Source organism: Labeo rohita, chromosome 5 (genome assembly GCF_022985175.1).
Source record: "Labeo rohita strain BAU-BD-2019 chromosome 5, IGBB_LRoh.1.0, whole genome shotgun sequence".
NCBI classification, from domain to species: Eukaryota; Metazoa; Chordata; class Actinopteri; order Cypriniformes; family Cyprinidae; genus Labeo; species Labeo rohita.
The window spans coordinates 14,460,229-14,477,348 of record NC_066873.1 but is presented as its reverse complement, the minus strand read 5'-3'; the positions used below and the strand labels follow the sequence as shown (position 1 = coordinate 14,477,348).

Below are 17,120 nucleotides of genomic sequence, written 5' to 3'. Positions count from 1 at the left end.
TTTTTAGGCATGTTTCAGATATCATTATCATAAAAAATAATCACAATTTAATAAAAACTCAGCAAGTTGTATAGATAGCAAGCTAAGAACATTTACATGGACCTTCTTCACATTTCCAGGTTTCTCAGAAGTGGACGTTGTCATAGTTGGATAAACTTCTATCCATTTTATTTTTCCTGTAAGAGTGGTTGCGACCATTTATACATTTTATGGGTTTGGCTTCTGGTCTCATCCGCATTTTAAACCGTACTGCCCGATATTGCAAATTGGTACTTACTGTATTACTTTAACGTATTATCTTAATTATAAACACTGGTTTGTAGTGCAGATAGTTTTACCGTTTACTGCACGTTGTTATTCTTCTTGTTATTTCCCTACAGTGGCCCATGAACTAGAAGTCTCGCCCATAACCTTACTGTTGCATTGAGGTGAAAAGTTGAACAGGAGACTAAATTAAATATATTTTTGCGTTCCCATGATAGCTTTTTGACGACTACCAAAAAGGGGAAAAAATAAAGAGAGACTGATAATGACAGTCAGAAGAGAGAACAAATTTATGGTAAATCCCAAAGTCACTGTACTAGAAACACCTTCACAACAGTCTTTTACTGTAATTTGATGCAAAGGTAATATAGTGCAAAGTGAAGTTTTATAAATGTACGTATTTTTCCATGAAAATATTTTTCGGATTTTCGATGCTGACGACAACGCGTTATAAGAGTCAGGGTTCATTACGGTACATTATTGGCTTCAATCTAAGGCAAGTTTAAGCAGGCTAATAAAATACTCACGTTATAATCATTGAAGCTGTCTAAATTGTGAAATGACTCTTATTTACATTATATGCACTTGTGCAGTTTGTTGTTTATGATGACAGAATTCACAAAAGTTCAGGATTCAGTCAGTGAACGCGGACACCGAACGAATCTCCGCATTTCAGCGATGACTCATCCGAAAGCTTCTGATTGGTCATTGCATTCATAAATTCAACAAAATCGTTTATTATTGGTTATAATTTGCAACACCGTAAAATGCGTAAAGAGATATCGCGCAACATGCCTCAGTTGACACTTTTCATTTCATTTTCACTTCAATTTACCAGAATCCTAATACATTTAGTTTAATTGCGGAGGGGCATTTATGTTCACTTTGTTGGCATATATATATATAGCCAAAGACTAAAAAGGTTTTTCAAGCATCAGAACAACAAAAGTTTAATACAGAATACTTTTATGTACTTATTTTAATATTTTTAAAAAATATAAATATAAATATTTATTTATTTATTTATTTAGAATGCTTCGAGTTTTTTTCTGAGCGAACAAAAATGATTTACAGAAAAAGACATTCTGCCAATTTTTTGTTTGTCATATATAAAACAAGAATCATTATGACATTGAAGGACTCTATCTAGAGATCGCAGCCCCAAAATACTAATTAATTGTCACTTTCTGAATCTTTACCAATCTTCTGCCACTGTCCTTCGAATCCCTCTTTTTTACCCATTTGTCAGCAAGACGTTTTTAATCATGTAAAATACAACAAAATTTGTAATGATTGTTTATTATTTTATATATTTCAAGTATATATATTATTTATATTTATATTATTATTTATAAGTATAGGTCAGAATAAGTATGTTGTTTAATGTTTTATTGCATAAAAATATATGTTATGCTGAATGACGATGGCACAGTATTTTACCCATATTTTGACATTTTATTTTCATCCAACATTAAAGTATTAAAGTAGATATATACATGCATTGCCTTCTGTGTATAAAATCACACACACATATATATAATATAATCAAATAACCCTGAAAAAATGTATCACTGTTTCCACAATAATATTAAGTAGCAGTGTTTTCAACATTGATAATAATAAATTATACTTAAGCAGCAAATCAGTATATTCGAATAATTTCTGAAGAATGTGTGACACTGAAGACTGGAGTAGTTGCTGCTGAAAATTCAGCTTTGTTATCACAGGAATAAATTACATGTTAAAATATATTAGAATAGAAACGACAAACTTTAAAAATAAACCTGTATGTTTTGTTTAATTGCACAAAACCTTTTTATTGCTCATTTGAAAATACAGTGGTTGTAAAATGATCACAAAGATTTGACACAATTGTTCTGTAAACATTAGGCAAGCAACTATTGTAATACATGTACATTATTAGCAGCACTATCTGTTTAGCGTCAGGTGGATCACTAGATTATCATTGGTCAACAGTGACGCTGGCTGATTGTGTCCTGTCACAACAGCTCCACCTGCTGGCTTTACGAGCGTAGCACAAATTGCGTTACATTGGCGATGTTATAGTGTTGCATTTCTTCAATGATTGTTTGCGTACAAACAAACACTGTTCCCCAAATGTGTAACAAAACAGAATATATGTAACCCAAGGTCTGAATCCACAGCTGGCTGAAAGATGGTGAAAGTATACAGTTAGTTATAAAGTTCGAGCGAGTTACCCATTAAAAACATCCTGTCCAATCACACTTTGGAAAGATTCTCAGTGCCAAAGACTGATTGATTAGGAGATTGTGCAGATTTCTCCTCTCTGAATTCTGCTGTACTCCTGCAGGTGAGTGAACATTGGTGTATACTTTAGATTTGATAGACTTTTTATGGGTTTTACAACAACGCCACACCGACCCATGTATTTCAGCAATGGAGAGACTGGGGTTAGTTGTCACAAGGGCTATAGAGGGTTTGCACTTACGTCACGTTTTTTGTCAGTTATCCTGATGCACGGCCATATAGGCGATACTTGGATGTAAACAACAGCATGGATTTGCATGGTTAATGTACTACTGAATATGTTGTTCTGCTAATCTATGCTGTCTAAACCACGAAAAAACATGTGGAAGCTGCTAAATCATATAGAGAAGGACTTAGTAAGCAGGAAAGGGTGCAATATTTTGACAAACTTAAAGTTAATATGGTAAAGATACATATGAACAGTATTAAGATATTAGCCTAATATTTAAGATACCTGACCGGAAATTATAAGAACAAACACAGATGTTGTCAAGATTCTTGCCCTGGAAATCCTGGTTCAGTTTGGCAACCACAGATGCCTTTTGTTCCTCAGACAGTTTTTTGCACTCTTCTCCTTGATTTGTTATAACTTTTGTCAGTCTATGGTACTCAAAATGTTTTTTCCTGGTCCGACCAATTAGTACAGCCCAAAAAATGACAATAATTGACCACTTTCAGCAGCAATAATCAGTCAATTTTGTGTTTCTTTGAGTTCAGTGGCATTTTTTATGTCCTGATTTTGCTGAGTTAGATGTGTTCCTGGGTCAACATATTTTGTTGACCCTGCAACCACATTTTAATTCAAAAATGTAATCTTGACCACATCCCTACACCTAAACCTAACCTTACCCATGAGTAATCCCTAAAATCAGAGGAAATGATAGATGAATGACACTGATGTACAAGCACCAAACACTGATTGTAAGCCTAAACTTCACAAAAACTATAAACTGTTTTTTAAAATCTGATTGGTTAATCACAATGTTGTTCCAGAGTCAACAAAGATGTTGATCCAGGAACATGTCGTACGTGGTAAAATCAGGTTTGCCCCTCGCTATGGCCAAATGATGACATGTTGTGAAAACACTCTATATCTAGTGATTTTCTCTTTCTTTTAAGTGGTTTTGTATGTTGGTTGTGTTCTGGACAACATTTACACTAACAATAAATTAATATTGAGTACCTTTCATTTTACACACTCTTCACTAGATATACTTTTTTGGCTCAGCCAAAGAGAATAGTTCCAGCTTTCAAACAAATCCACAGCAAGCAAAAAGGGTTTCTTTCCTAAATGAATTGGTATTTTTGAACAAATCCAAAATTCAATGACTCACTCATATAGACGGTCGTCACCTACTGGCTAAAAGATGTAATCATAAGATTTATTGTAAATTACCTGTCACTAATACACTAATTACTTGCCCCTTTAACATACCTCACCATAAATTACCTTTATAATATTTATTAAGTAATAATGGTGGAAATGTTAAATTATTGCAAAACAGACAACTAACCCCAGCCTCTCATATATATGATGAAGTGGTAAATCCATACCTTGGTTCTTGGATGGGGCAGGGATCTAAAAAACATAAAAATGAAATGCATGAAAATGTATACATTTATTCATAACTGTATAATGTAAAAATGTAAATCAAGAACTAATATTGATCCCTGTTAAAGGAATAGTTCACCCAAAATTGAAAACTTGCTGAAAATTTACTCATCCTCAAGTTATCAAAGATATAGGAGTTTGTTACTTCATCAGAACAAATTTTAAGAAATGTAGCATTACGTCACTTGCTCACTAATGGATCCTCTGCAGTGAATGGGTGCCGTCAGAATGAAGGTCCAAAGAGCTGATAAAAACATCACAATAATCCACACGACTCCAGTTCATCAATTAACATCTTGTGAAGCAAAAAGCTGCATTTTCTGCATTCCGACGGCACCCATTCACTGCAGAGGATCTATTAGTAAGCAAGTGATATAATGCTAAATTTCTCCAATCTGTTCCAGTGAAGAAACAAACTCACATACATCTTGGACGGTCTGAGGGTAAGTACATTTTCAGCAAGTTGTAATTTTTGGGCGAGCTGTTACTTTAAGAGTGATGTGCTTGTTCTGTGTGTGCATGGTGTTTTGTTTATTCAGCAAACTTTAGAGGCCCTATTTACGGTCACATAAACATTAAACATTAGCCTGGTGCAGTTTATTCCTGCTCTTTTGCAGTGTGGCGGTCTGACATAAAAAGTTTATGTTCACATTGCAAACTTACCAATATCTGCTGGAGTGACAATGGCCTCCTCAGAAAAGCCCAGAGATAAAGCAAAAGATCTGAACTTCTCTATAAGATCTGGCCTTTGTATGGATGACCGTCCTAAGAGCAATATTTCTGACAAATTAGTATGCTTCATTATATGTCAAAGACATGTGATATAATTTATCACTGTAAACTTACCATAAAGAGCTACTTGAGTGTATTCCTTGTCCATGTTCTTGTATTTAAGGACCAAACTATAATCAGTATAATTGGTCTCCACTATTGTGATGTCTTTTGTTATCTTGTGCCCTTAAAATCACAAAAAGTCAGACATAGCATGATAGCGATTTAAAGTTAAGAGATTGATTTGATCTGTTTATGCTTGTTTATGCTGTCATAAAATGTGCTTATAGTAATATTGAAGAAAATAACATTTATAAAGCTTATACAGGCTAAAACATACACTGAAAAATGGTAACGACAAAATATTATTTGATATCACTGAATCATACTGAATGCATTAATTTACACCTATTTACACAGCTATTTTTTATCAGGTAAATTTTTTTTTAAGTTAACCACTTTTTACATTGTTCAATTTTGCACTATATTCTACTCAATATGTATATAATAATTGAGACGTAATCTCTTATTTTTCTTGTAGGGCTGATGAAAGAGTGCAACTGACTTAACAGTTGCTGATGTCAGATCTCACATTTCACACAGTTCTCTGTGAATAAAAACATCACATGATAAGACACAGTCACAAAGATGCTTGCGAGAGGAAATAAGAGCTTACTTTTGCTGAAGTAAGTGAATTCTCCAGAAACATCTGTCTTCTCATATGAATAAACACTGATGCTGCATCCATATGGTCTGATGGTTCAAATATATACAGATTGTTAGCGTAGAGCTCAAATATTTTGGTTAAACACATTTTCCCATCACAATATGTTTTCCCTTTGTTATTCAAGGTGGTGAAATAATGTAAATATAGAACAATGTCCTATCTAAAAGTGTGCACCTCATGCTCCACATGGTCAGATTCACATTTCCATTGGCATCTGATACCAGAAGGCCTTTAGAAACCATCAGCTGGTTCTTGAACTTTGCAAACAGCGGTGACTCATCTGCAAGTCCAATCCGGTACCATTCACCTGCAAACTGACAGTAAACGTAAGTACAGATGGTTTGTAGATTACCAAAGGCCCCAAGGGTTCTGTAGTACCAGGTGTTTGTTATATATCCTAGATAATTACTGTTATTGAAAAAAAATACAGTGCTTGAAAAAGAATCTGGAGTTATTTCACAATAAGGTTTCATTTGTTAACATTAGTTAACCATGAGCTCACAATAAAAAATACTTCTAAATTCATAGGGGCTCAAGCGTGTAGCGCTCAAACCCTATTGCAATTGTTAGAATGGCCAGGGATCAGCATCCTCCACGTAAAACTGATCATGCAGACCAAACTGTAAGTCGTAGAGACTTGAAACTTGGAGGGATGGTAGTACTCACACAGCCTACAATGTTACCAATGCTCACCTCAATCACCCTGATGGGGGCGCTACACCGATCAAAAGTATGAAATCGCTCTCTTCAACTCTTCAACCACCAGTCGCAGGCTGTCTTTAATATCTTTATGCACGCATGCATGCATCAGATTCGATCATGACAATGAAAAATTTCTTCTCATTAACTTCTCATTTCGGACAACTTTGTCAATCAAACTACTGCTGTCAATCAAATCGTTTGTTAAATGATTGTGAGATCACTACTTTTGCGAACTAAACTAAAAAATGAAAATTCCAAAAGGGTGTTTTTGCAGTGATGCCATAGAAGAACCATTTTTGGTTACCGTAAGAACCTTTTAGCAAATGGTTCTTAAAAGAACCAATTTGAAGAACATTTAAAAAAGAACCTTTTCTGCATTTGAAAGGTTCCATGGAAATTCAAGGCTTTTCATGGAACCATCGATGCCAACAACGAACCTTTATTTTTAAGAGTGTAGTCCTAGGTTTTTCGCTCAATCTGGAAAAAAACACTGCAGTACAATTCTCAGGACTCTCTAGGTCAATAATTATCAAAAAAATGTTGAAATTTACTCTTTGGGAAGCTATAACGGGGTCGTTTAGAAAAGGGGCCTGTCCAAATTTACCCAAAATGCTATAAAGCCTAAAGGAAAACTCAAAACTTCACAAAACCTGCTGAGCACATGTGACAGGTGATTTTAAACAAGCATGCAAAGTTTTAAGGAGATTGGACCACAGCTGGCACTATAACAGACATAAACGTTAAAAAACATAATATTTCTATGGTAAAGTATCTGGGTTCATTGATTTTCTGGCTACAGGCTTGGTAAATAATGTCTTTTTTCATATCTGCTTAAATGCCTTAAAGCACTTGAGCCCTGGTAATTGCTGCTTGCAGCAATATTTTATTTAGAATGTGAATTTTAACATTTACTGGTTCATCAGTTCACATTTATTTCTATTCAAGCATGAGAATAAAGTGTTTTGATGTATATTGAATAGACGGTCATCTTAAAAATCATTTGTTATTCTTGCTTTAGTTGTCAGTAACAAAATAAAAATTTAATTAGTACATTGCACCAGGTTCATTTTGTGCCATATTACTCTTCCAAGTTTTATAACGGCAGTGAATGGCTGTCTAAAGTGTATTCATCCATCATAAGAAGTGCTCCACACAGCTGTGGGGGGTTGATAAAAGCCTCCTGAAATGAATCAGTGTGTTTGTGTAAGAGCAAAATCCATATTTTTTTTTATTTTATGAACCTTTATTAACCTCCTGAAGCTGTGTGGATTACTTTTTATGATGGATGGATGCACTTGTTTGGGCTTCAAAATCTCAACACCCATTCACTGCCATTAAAAAGTTTGGAAGAGCCAAGACATGAGTTAATATAACTTAAATTGTATTCATCTTAAAGAAGAATGGGCTAGGATGGCTTGAGAGTGAGTAAATCATGGGGTAATTTTCATTTTTGGGTGAACTATCCCTTTAAAAGAATGCTACTAGAACTAGAACTACATGGTTGCATATTTTCTAACAAAATGTAATGTGGCTCAAAATTAAGCTGGTGCAATGTACTACTTAAATATTTTGTTACTGACAGTTAAAGCAAAAATTACGAATGATTTTTAAGATGACCATCTGTTCAATATACATGAAAACGTTTTCTCACTCTTAAATAAAAATAAATGCGAACCATGATGTGAAACTATTGTGATATGTGACACTGATGTCCGCCTCTTCACTGTTTGCTTTTGAATTTGAACTTTTGAACAACTGCTATGTAAACATAGATTCACATGAAATGCCTCTGCTATTAAATGAAAAACATGCATTCAATGCTTGACTACTTAACCCCAAAATCTACAAAAGCACAACCCAAAACACAAAAACTAATACTCACTTTCTCCACATCAAAGTTGGGCTGAGGTTCAATAACATGCTGTGTGTTGAAACCATGTGTCCCCAAAAACATACAAAGCAAAAGTGCTAATACCAGAGTCATGCTGAAGGTTCAAACACCTCTTATGCTGTATGGAAAAGTGAGGAATGCAAAACTAATGGCATATCAGAGAAGCAGTGGGGAAAACTGCTGGGTTTATATTTGCCAACAGCAAGGGAATGTTTGTGGAGGACAGGAGCCCGGCCCCTAACACACAATGCATGTGTACCGTCAGTTAACCACAGACCAGCAGTACAGACTTTCTAAAACAGCAAGAATTTTCGTATACTAGATAGAATCTGACATGAAAATACAGAAGACTGTCAAAATATATTCCTGAAGGTACAATACACAGAGATTCAAGATGCTTACAAAATGCATTCGTCAGACATTCCACTAGTGCGTAATTACAGACAAAAGCAGACAGTTAAAGACACACATGTGACTTTCCACATTATGCTTTTTTAAACAATCTTTGAACAACTGTGCTTTAAATGTTCCTCTACAGACTGTGAGTGCAAGATGACCCTGGACTTTGACTTAAACTGGCCCAACACAAATGTTACGACACCAATCTCTACAAAAAACACCAATACTCTAGTGTACACTTGAATAATATCTTTATGCACATGCTTCAAAAGATACACATACTGAACACTTCAAACTATAGCTGGAAGCTTCTAGTAATGAGACCACATAAACTACAATGGCTCATTACTGAACAACATTGTAATATATGAAATGTCATGAAATGTCTCATAAATATATAAGGTGGCAAGGGGGGTAAAAGGCACACAGTACTGATACAAATACTTTAACTAAAATAATGTTTTTTTTTTTTTTAAATAATGTATAAGTTAATACTTGTTCAAAACATTCACTTTAGCAAAGTCTGTACTTATTTTGGCAAATAAAATAACTATTTTTTTGTTCAATAAATATACTGTCATTAAAATATGTTAATATAAAACATATATATTTAAAATACAGAAACAAAATCCTTTCAAAATGTAAAGATTCTGAAAGCATCGAAGGAGATCCCATAATAATTTAACATAGATTTACAGTAGTAACAACAAATGATATTTTATTATATGATATGATTAATAGCATGTTTTTAAATAAGATGGTTTAATTCTAAGCATGGTGATTATTTCTAAGATGGACACCCATCATAATATATGATATTTTTTACCATGTGAATCTAACAATGTCATGTCAATAAATGGAAATGTCAACCTTCTATTAATTATCATGTTAATATTGTGCCTTTTAGCCCCAACAGCAGGGGTGCTTTTTACTCCAAATACCATACATTTACATATTCTTTTGTTATTTATCTTAAAACTGAAAATCATTAAGAAGACATTTGTCTCAAGATATATTTAATAATCTTAGCGATTCTAACTTGATACTTAAATCTACAACATTTTTAAAAACATCAAATATTAGATCAAGTAAGCACAGAATCGACTTTGCTCTGCTGCCCACGATCGCATCAAGGATCAAACAATATCACACGTGTATGTTGAAAAGCGTGTACCCTTTTTCTATTTCTTCTATTACTGTTGTGAGATGTATATATTTGTAATAATATGTACATAATTGCATAATAATAATAATAATAAAAAAATATGTTGAAAAGCGGATGTTTTGGACCATGCTATGCCGAGTTTTTCTGTCATCTAGTGGTTTAGAGGAAAATAATATCAAAGGCGCCTTTTACCCCGGATGCTCCAGAAGGAACCAAAAAATTTGTGGGACTTTTCTGAAGAGCAGCAGGAAGTTTAACTGTTCAGGACAAACAAGGGACTCATAGACAACTAACACTAAACAATAAAAACAGCTGTGGATCATTCATGTTACAAAACAGTATTAAGAATCAAGTGTATGTAAACTTTTGAACGGGGTCATTTTTATTTAATTCAGCTATTATTTTCTTTTGTGGATTATATGTAAACGTTGTTTATGTGAAATATCTTATTCAGGTCAGTACTAAATGAAAAAAACAACATGCATTTTGTATGATCCATCTTATTTTGGTAAAACAATTAACATTTTGCAGATTCTTCAAGGTGTATGTAAACTTTTGATTTCAACTGTATATTATTTATGACCTTTATCTAGTATGGCACCAATTTTAATAAAATTAATTTATTAGGAAAAATAATAGTCAGAATGTTGGGATTGTTCGTTTTATCTGTATTCGTCACCATATTAGAAATACAATTTTTCAAAATTCTTTTTTTTATTAAAAAGTTTTTTATTTGGCATGTCACTTCATTTGGCACATAATTCATCAACCTTGTCATCATTACAGAACAATGTGTTATACTTCACCGACATCTCAAAACAAAGTATGACTTTTGACAGTTTAATGTTGCTCACTTTCTGAATGAAGCAAACAATAAAGAGTTCTTCAGCAACCATGCATTTTAAATGAATTGATATTAATATTTTGTTTCAACTTCTTTGTTAAACAAAAAAGTGAGCATTATGGCAGGTGAGGTCATAAAAATGTATGCATTTACCAGTGCAGTTCGTTAAACACAGCTTTACATTTTTAACAATATATCAACAGAACATAAAGATGAGTTTTATTTTAAAATTTACATTTTTCATCCACCTTATTTTTCCTGTAAGAGTGGGCTCGGGCATTTATAAATTTTATGGGTCTGGCTTCTGGACTCATCCACGTCCAGCTATTTTTAGCTGTACAAAACAGCTCATTTTGCTACTTGATACTGCAAATTGGTGTGTTTTACCATATTATCTTAATTACACATCTTAATTACACATCTTAATTATGAACACCCTGGTTTGTAGTGCAGTCGCACTGTCTTGATGCAGACCAAATTGCTGAGAATCTTTAAACTAATGAAGCTTATATAAACTCTGCATGTGTCAAAAGAATAGGTGTTGATGCATGTTATATTCACACCTTTTTCAAAAAACATGTTTCATACGACCCACAAGCAAGTGTCATTTTTAGTATTAACAGTAACAGTATGAAAACAACATTCATATTAAAAATTCTTGAACACTGCCTGAAGTATCGAACACATTTGATTTGTAAACTTTTATATTATTTTAAAACATAGTAAGATCATTAACATGTCAGTGCAAATTTTGGCATTGGCACCGAAGAAAAAAACTTGTCTAGCGCTGACGAGTCCCCTTAAAACGAGCTTGAATCTCCTCCAGAGTTTTGCCTTTGGTTTCGGGGACAAAAATAGCAGTGAAGACGACATTGAGAGCACAAAGTCCTGAGAACATCCAAAATGTCCCTGCACTGGTTATGGCATCCTGAAAGAAACATTATTGATCTGATTGATAAACCTTATAAATTTCTGGCGAAAATATATGAAAATACATGACCATCAGCTCACCATAAGGTTCTGGAAGGTCTTGGTGACAATGAAAGCACAGGTCCAGTTAGTAAGCACACAAAGAGCACTGCCCAATCCCCTCACACGTGTGGGAAAGATCTCAGACATCACCAACCAAGGAGTAGGACCCCAACCAAGAGCAAAACCTGATTAACACATATACTTGATAGTCAGGCTAACTGCAGTCCATTCAATGACCATTTGATGCATATTTCAATTACCACAAATCTTGGAAAAGACATTTAAATTTTGTATTTTTCCTAAAATTATTTCCCAACACAAACACAATGTCATCTTCTAATAATTGATTTTAAGTTTCAGTGTTTTCAAATAAAATATCTATCAGAATTAAATGTCAGTGTAGCACTTATAATATGAAAAAATTGGTCAGGGGTCTGAATACTTTTGCAAGGCAGTGAAATAAATGTGACTTGACCACATACAGCAGCAAATCTTAAAGGGGTCATTGGATGCAAAGTTCACTTTTACATGTTGTTTGAATATTAATGTGTGTTGGCAGTATATGTACACATCCACCCTATAATGAAAAAAATCCATGCAGTGGTTTTTAATTAATCTGTAAAAATAATATCCCCTTTTTCAAATCGAGAAGTAAAGAGCCTGAAGTAAACAGGCTCGTCACTCCACAGTGAGAAGACAGGGGCGGGGCGAGCAGACCTCATTTGCATTTAAAGGAACAATCCCTCAAAATGGGTTGATTTTTGCAGAGCTCATTTTGACAAGGTAAAAAAAAAAGTTTTACACAACCATTAAGAATTTTTAACCAAAGTATATTATAGACTTTTCATTAAGACCCTAAAGAATCATAACAACTTGTGGAAAATGGGCATTCGATGACACCTTTAAAACAGCTGCTAAATACTTCTTGTTCTATAGTTCATTCCAGTGAACTACATTTCTTCTAACCTGCAATGAAAAGGCCCATGCTTCCCACAGCCAGCCAGGCCAGGTCTGTAGGAGGCTGCTCCCCCAGCGAACCCTGGGCTTCTGTTAGTACACTCGTCAGTGAGGAGTTATTGTGCTTCATCACGGTCAACTTGAAATACACTCCAAACACTGCTTCACTAACACACATGATGACACCTTGTTGGGCACACAGAATTAAGGATAACACATTTTTAGTCTTTTTTCAAAAACAGTGGTGCAAATATATTAATTTATTAATAACATTTCTACCAGACAAGATGAGGAGAACTTTCCGCCCAGCCTTGTCCATGATAGCAGCAGCTATTGCAGTGAAGAGCATTTGTGTGGCTGCAACAATAACAGTGGCCACATCGCTGCTCTGTGGTAGAAAGAAAAGAACATTACAATGTGCATTTAGCAAAAATAAAGACCTTTATGAATAAACTTCATTGAAAAAAAAAAATAAAATAAAAAAAAAACTCACTTTGAAATGGGCCTGCTCGAAGATTGTCTCTGCGTAAAACATGATGGCATTAATGCCGGTAAACTGCTGGAGGAGCATCATCATAATGCCTATGCCTAAAGGTTTATAGACACCAGGGTCCTTTAGATCCGCCAGACTGAAGCTTTGCTCCTGTAATCAATCAAATGTCAACCACAGTGACTTGAAGTTGTACACTATTTAAAAGTAATTAGTTCACTTCCAGAATGAAAATTTCCTCATAATTTACTGACTTAGTGTCATCCAAGATGTTCATGTCTTTCTCTCTTCAGTCAAAAAGAAATTATGGTTTCTGAGGAAAACAGTCCACAATTTTTCTCCATATAGTGGATTCAATGGTGGCCAACGGGTTGAAGGTCCAAACTGCAGTTTCAATGCAGCTTCAAAGGGCTGTACATGATCCCAGCCGAGGAATAAGGGTCTTATCTAGCTAAATGATCTGTCATATTCTAAAAAAAAAAAAGAACATTTGTGGTTAAAAAGTAGATACGACCCTTAGTCCTCGGTTATGATAGTATAGAGCCCTTTAAAGCTGCCTTGTTGAAACTTGACCTTTAACCTTTTGGGTCCCATTGAAGTCCACTATATGGAGAAAAATCCTGGAATGTTTTCCTGAAAAACCTTAGTTTCTTTCCAATGAAAGACAGACGTTAACATCTTGGATGTCATGGGTTTGGGTTTGTAATGACAAAGTAAATGTTGACAGAATTTTCATTTTTGGATGAACTATGTTTCTTCAATATGCCACATCAGAAATTTCACATCAATTTTAACCTTGAACTGTAGCTCAACAGTTATATTAAAATTGAGACCTTTGACATGTGAAATGAGAAATTTGTGATGTCTAACTTCATTTTTGTAGGCTTCTTCTATTCTAGCACACTCCCACTCTGCCGGGGCGTCAGGACCCCTGAGGAAGCGCAGGGCCTCCTCTGCCTCTCTCCTTTTCCCTTGGCAGAGCAGGAATCGTGGCGTCTCCGGCATGAAGCACATAAACACCAGCATTAGCGTAGGAGGGACTGAGGATGTGATTGCTAACCATCGCCAGTCCAGGAATAAACCTTGAAAAAACATTTTTTTGCATTACTTAAAGCAATAGTTTGCCCCTAATTAACAGTTCTGACATTATTTACTAACTCTTATACCATTGTATAAATCCTACTATAAATTACTAGAGGTAAAATACATACTACTACTGATCACTCAGAATGGATCAGGTTTTCATACTCTTCATGTAAACACAGCTCACACAGAACCATGTACAATGCAGGCTCTGTGTACGTTTAAGACGGAGATTCCTGAGTTAACTTGACCTATCCATTAATGCATTACTGAAAGGCATAAGCGTCTTTCACAAGGATTCTGGTCGGTACAAATTAGGATGATATGCACACACATCTGAGCTGATTTCAAAAAAACAAAATATTTGGAGTGCAGGGATGCATTGGCAAAAGTAAGATTTTTGGACAGCAAGATTTTTAAAGAAGTCTCTTCTGCACATTTGATCCAAAATACAGCAAAAACTGTAAAATTTTGAAATATTTGTACCATTTTAAAATAACTGTTTTCTATTTGAATGCATTTTAAAATGTGATTTATTCCTGTGATTTCAAAGCTGAATTTTTAGCATCGTTACTCCAGTCACATGATAATTTAGAAATCATTCTAATATTCTGATTTGCTGCTCAAAAAACATTTCTCTTCTATTTCTTTTTCTTATTATTATTATGTTGAAAGTTTAGAAGAGCAGCATTAATCTGAAATAGAAATCTTTTGTACCATTATAAATGTCTTTATCATCACTTTTGATCAAATAAATGCAGGCTTGGTGAGCAGAAAAACTGGTAGTGTACGTGTAAGATCTCACTGTAATTAAAGAAGGTTGAAATGTGTCCTCCGATTACACATTAACAATCTCATACAGCTAAGGCACTCAAGTGTCATAACTTGCAAGTCATAATTCAGTCACAAGTTTAAAATGAGGACTAATACTGTACCTGTTAAATAGGCTCCCATAATGCCTGTCACAACCATAAGTTGCACACAGGATCCCATAGTTCCCCTAACACGCTCATGAGCTGTTTCAGAGATGTAAAGCTGCAGAAATGGAGAAAAAGTCAAACATTCTATTGACTTAATATCCAAAATTTGGTTAAAAACATGGTTCACATAATGCTGAAGAGCCCATGATTCTCTACTCGTCAGAGATTTCTTTGCAGAATCATGGGCAATAAAGTTTTTAACCAGGAATTTTGCTTTCAAACACATGTAAATATGTACATATGAATATACATATGAATATGTAAAAAAAAGTATTGAAATAATGCAGACTTTCAATAAAATCATATACCATAGATTAACAACCACAATGGTTACAGCAGGCCTGTCTTTGAAGGTTTAAGAACCTTCAAAGGAATTATTGTTAAGGAATTTATTGTTAAAAATCAGTTCCCCTGTTGTTTTTACTTCCAAATGGGATTTTTACTTTCAATATACTGGTAATACTTACTGGTACAACAAGAGAAGTCACTCCACTGGCCAGACCAGTGAGCACTCTGCCCAGATATAACATCCAGTGGTTCTGAGCAGCGATAATGATGGTAAACCCACTGATGAATGGTAAAGCACAGAACATAAGGCTCAACTTTCGTCCAATCTTCTCGACAATCCATCCTCCAAGGAGTCCCCCAAAAGCTGCACCAATAGTCACCACAGACTATAAGACAGAAAATAATGTTGTAACATCTAAACTTTGACGTCAGCATTTTCGATATCTTTAAATTTGGATTTTAGTATTTAAAAATTCAACTCAGATACTATAAAGGCATTGTAAGTTCTAGGGAACTGAAAACAAACATTTCCTTTTAATTCCTGCATTGTAGTTGATTAAAAAAAAAGCCCAAAGCATTCACACACCCCAAACCAGGAAGCTTCCTCTGTGCTGAGCTGCAGTCTTGAATCTTGGATTTTGCGGAGTTCAGGTATGGCAGGAGAGCTGTAACCCAGGACAAACCCAAAACTTAGGGGTCCCAGAACTGCTGCGAATGTGGCCATGAACAGCTTCCCATTCTTAACTTTACTGTGGAGCAAAATTAGTCATGGACAAATTAGTTATGGACACGTTTCCCGCATTGTATGCCAAGTAACTGAAACACACTGGTTCTGTTCATCATGTGACAGAAACAGTGTGACAAAATGTAAACATTAACGTTACTTTAAACGAATCACAACGTAAATAACATTTTCAGTGCCAATTAAATGTGGGCACACAACTAACAAAAAAAAGCAGTAGTAGTACCAGGTTTTTTTGGGGGAATATACACCATGGTTTTCTTTAAAGCACCTCTGAGTATCATGTAAACACCACGTAAGACATACAAAGGTAGTCTACCATCAAAGTACCGTGGTATTATTTTCTGATACCAGCAACGTACATAGTACTTTTTCGTAAGGGGAAAACTCCTAAAAAGTGACCATAAAGTCACACTTACTCCAAATACGCGTCCTGCTCTGATCTGTCCTCGTCTGTTTGCTCATCGTTGACCAGCAGTGGTCTACTCTCTTCATTATCATCCATCGTGTCTCGCAAACGATGATCAGATAATCAAACGGTTCATAGATAATCGCCACCGACAAACTGTGCTTTTATCTCATACATTACAAATGACAAAACATACACAAGTTTAGCCACCGATGTATCAAAGGCTTTGTTTATCAGCATCACGAGGAAAAACGCTTTATTCACAAACCGATGCTGTCACCTGACAATAATAAAGACCTGCTGACCATTCATAGACGTCCGCAGCCGATTTCAAAATAAAAGTCTGTTATTTGTTTCCATTGATTCTTCGTATCCTTGCATACACAAATACGCACAAAATATTTATTCCCTAAACCTTTAAACATTTTATTTTTAAAAACATTTTATTAATGTGTCACTCTGCACTAAATATAATTTTTAAAAGACGTTTAGGGAAAAACAAACATTTCTACATGCGGTCGTTTCTCTTTCTTTG

General features: G+C 34.8%; 2 protein-coding genes across 3 annotated transcripts; both read right to left on the bottom strand.

Annotated features, from left to right (window-relative positions):
* Positions 1–2,043: 2,043 nt before the first annotated feature.
* On the bottom strand, positions 2,044–8,439 carry lcn15 (lipocalin 15). Of its 2 annotated transcripts, none has more exons than XM_051110865.1 (7): positions 8,248–8,439; positions 5,838–5,977; positions 5,613–5,689; positions 5,012–5,122; positions 4,829–4,930; positions 4,108–4,132; positions 2,044–2,433 (listed from the first exon to the last, which is right to left on the bottom strand). In XM_051110865.1, the coding sequence occupies exons 1-7, from the start codon at positions 8,347–8,349 to the stop codon at positions 2,289–2,291; spliced, it is 702 nt and encodes a 233-aa protein (XP_050966822.1). In that variant the 5' UTR covers positions 8,350–8,439; the 3' UTR covers positions 2,044–2,288. The 2 variants fall into 2 exon arrangements, with proteins under 2 accessions (XP_050966822.1, XP_050966823.1); XM_051110866.1 differs by having other exon boundaries at positions 2,382–2,590.
* A 2,911-nt stretch (positions 8,440–11,350) lies between these two features.
* slc2a8 (solute carrier family 2 member 8) lies at positions 11,351–16,893 on the bottom strand. The gene is made up of 10 exons (XM_051111042.1): positions 16,596–16,893; positions 16,021–16,183; positions 15,614–15,820; positions 15,102–15,201; positions 13,954–14,165; positions 13,087–13,236; positions 12,873–12,981; positions 12,603–12,779; positions 11,676–11,821; positions 11,351–11,592 (listed from the first exon to the last, which is right to left on the bottom strand). Exons 1-10 carry the CDS (start codon positions 16,679–16,681, stop codon positions 11,446–11,448), a joined length of 1,497 nt encoding a protein of 498 aa, XP_050966999.1. The 5' UTR covers positions 16,682–16,893; the 3' UTR covers positions 11,351–11,445.
* Positions 16,894–17,120: the final 227 nt, after the last annotated feature.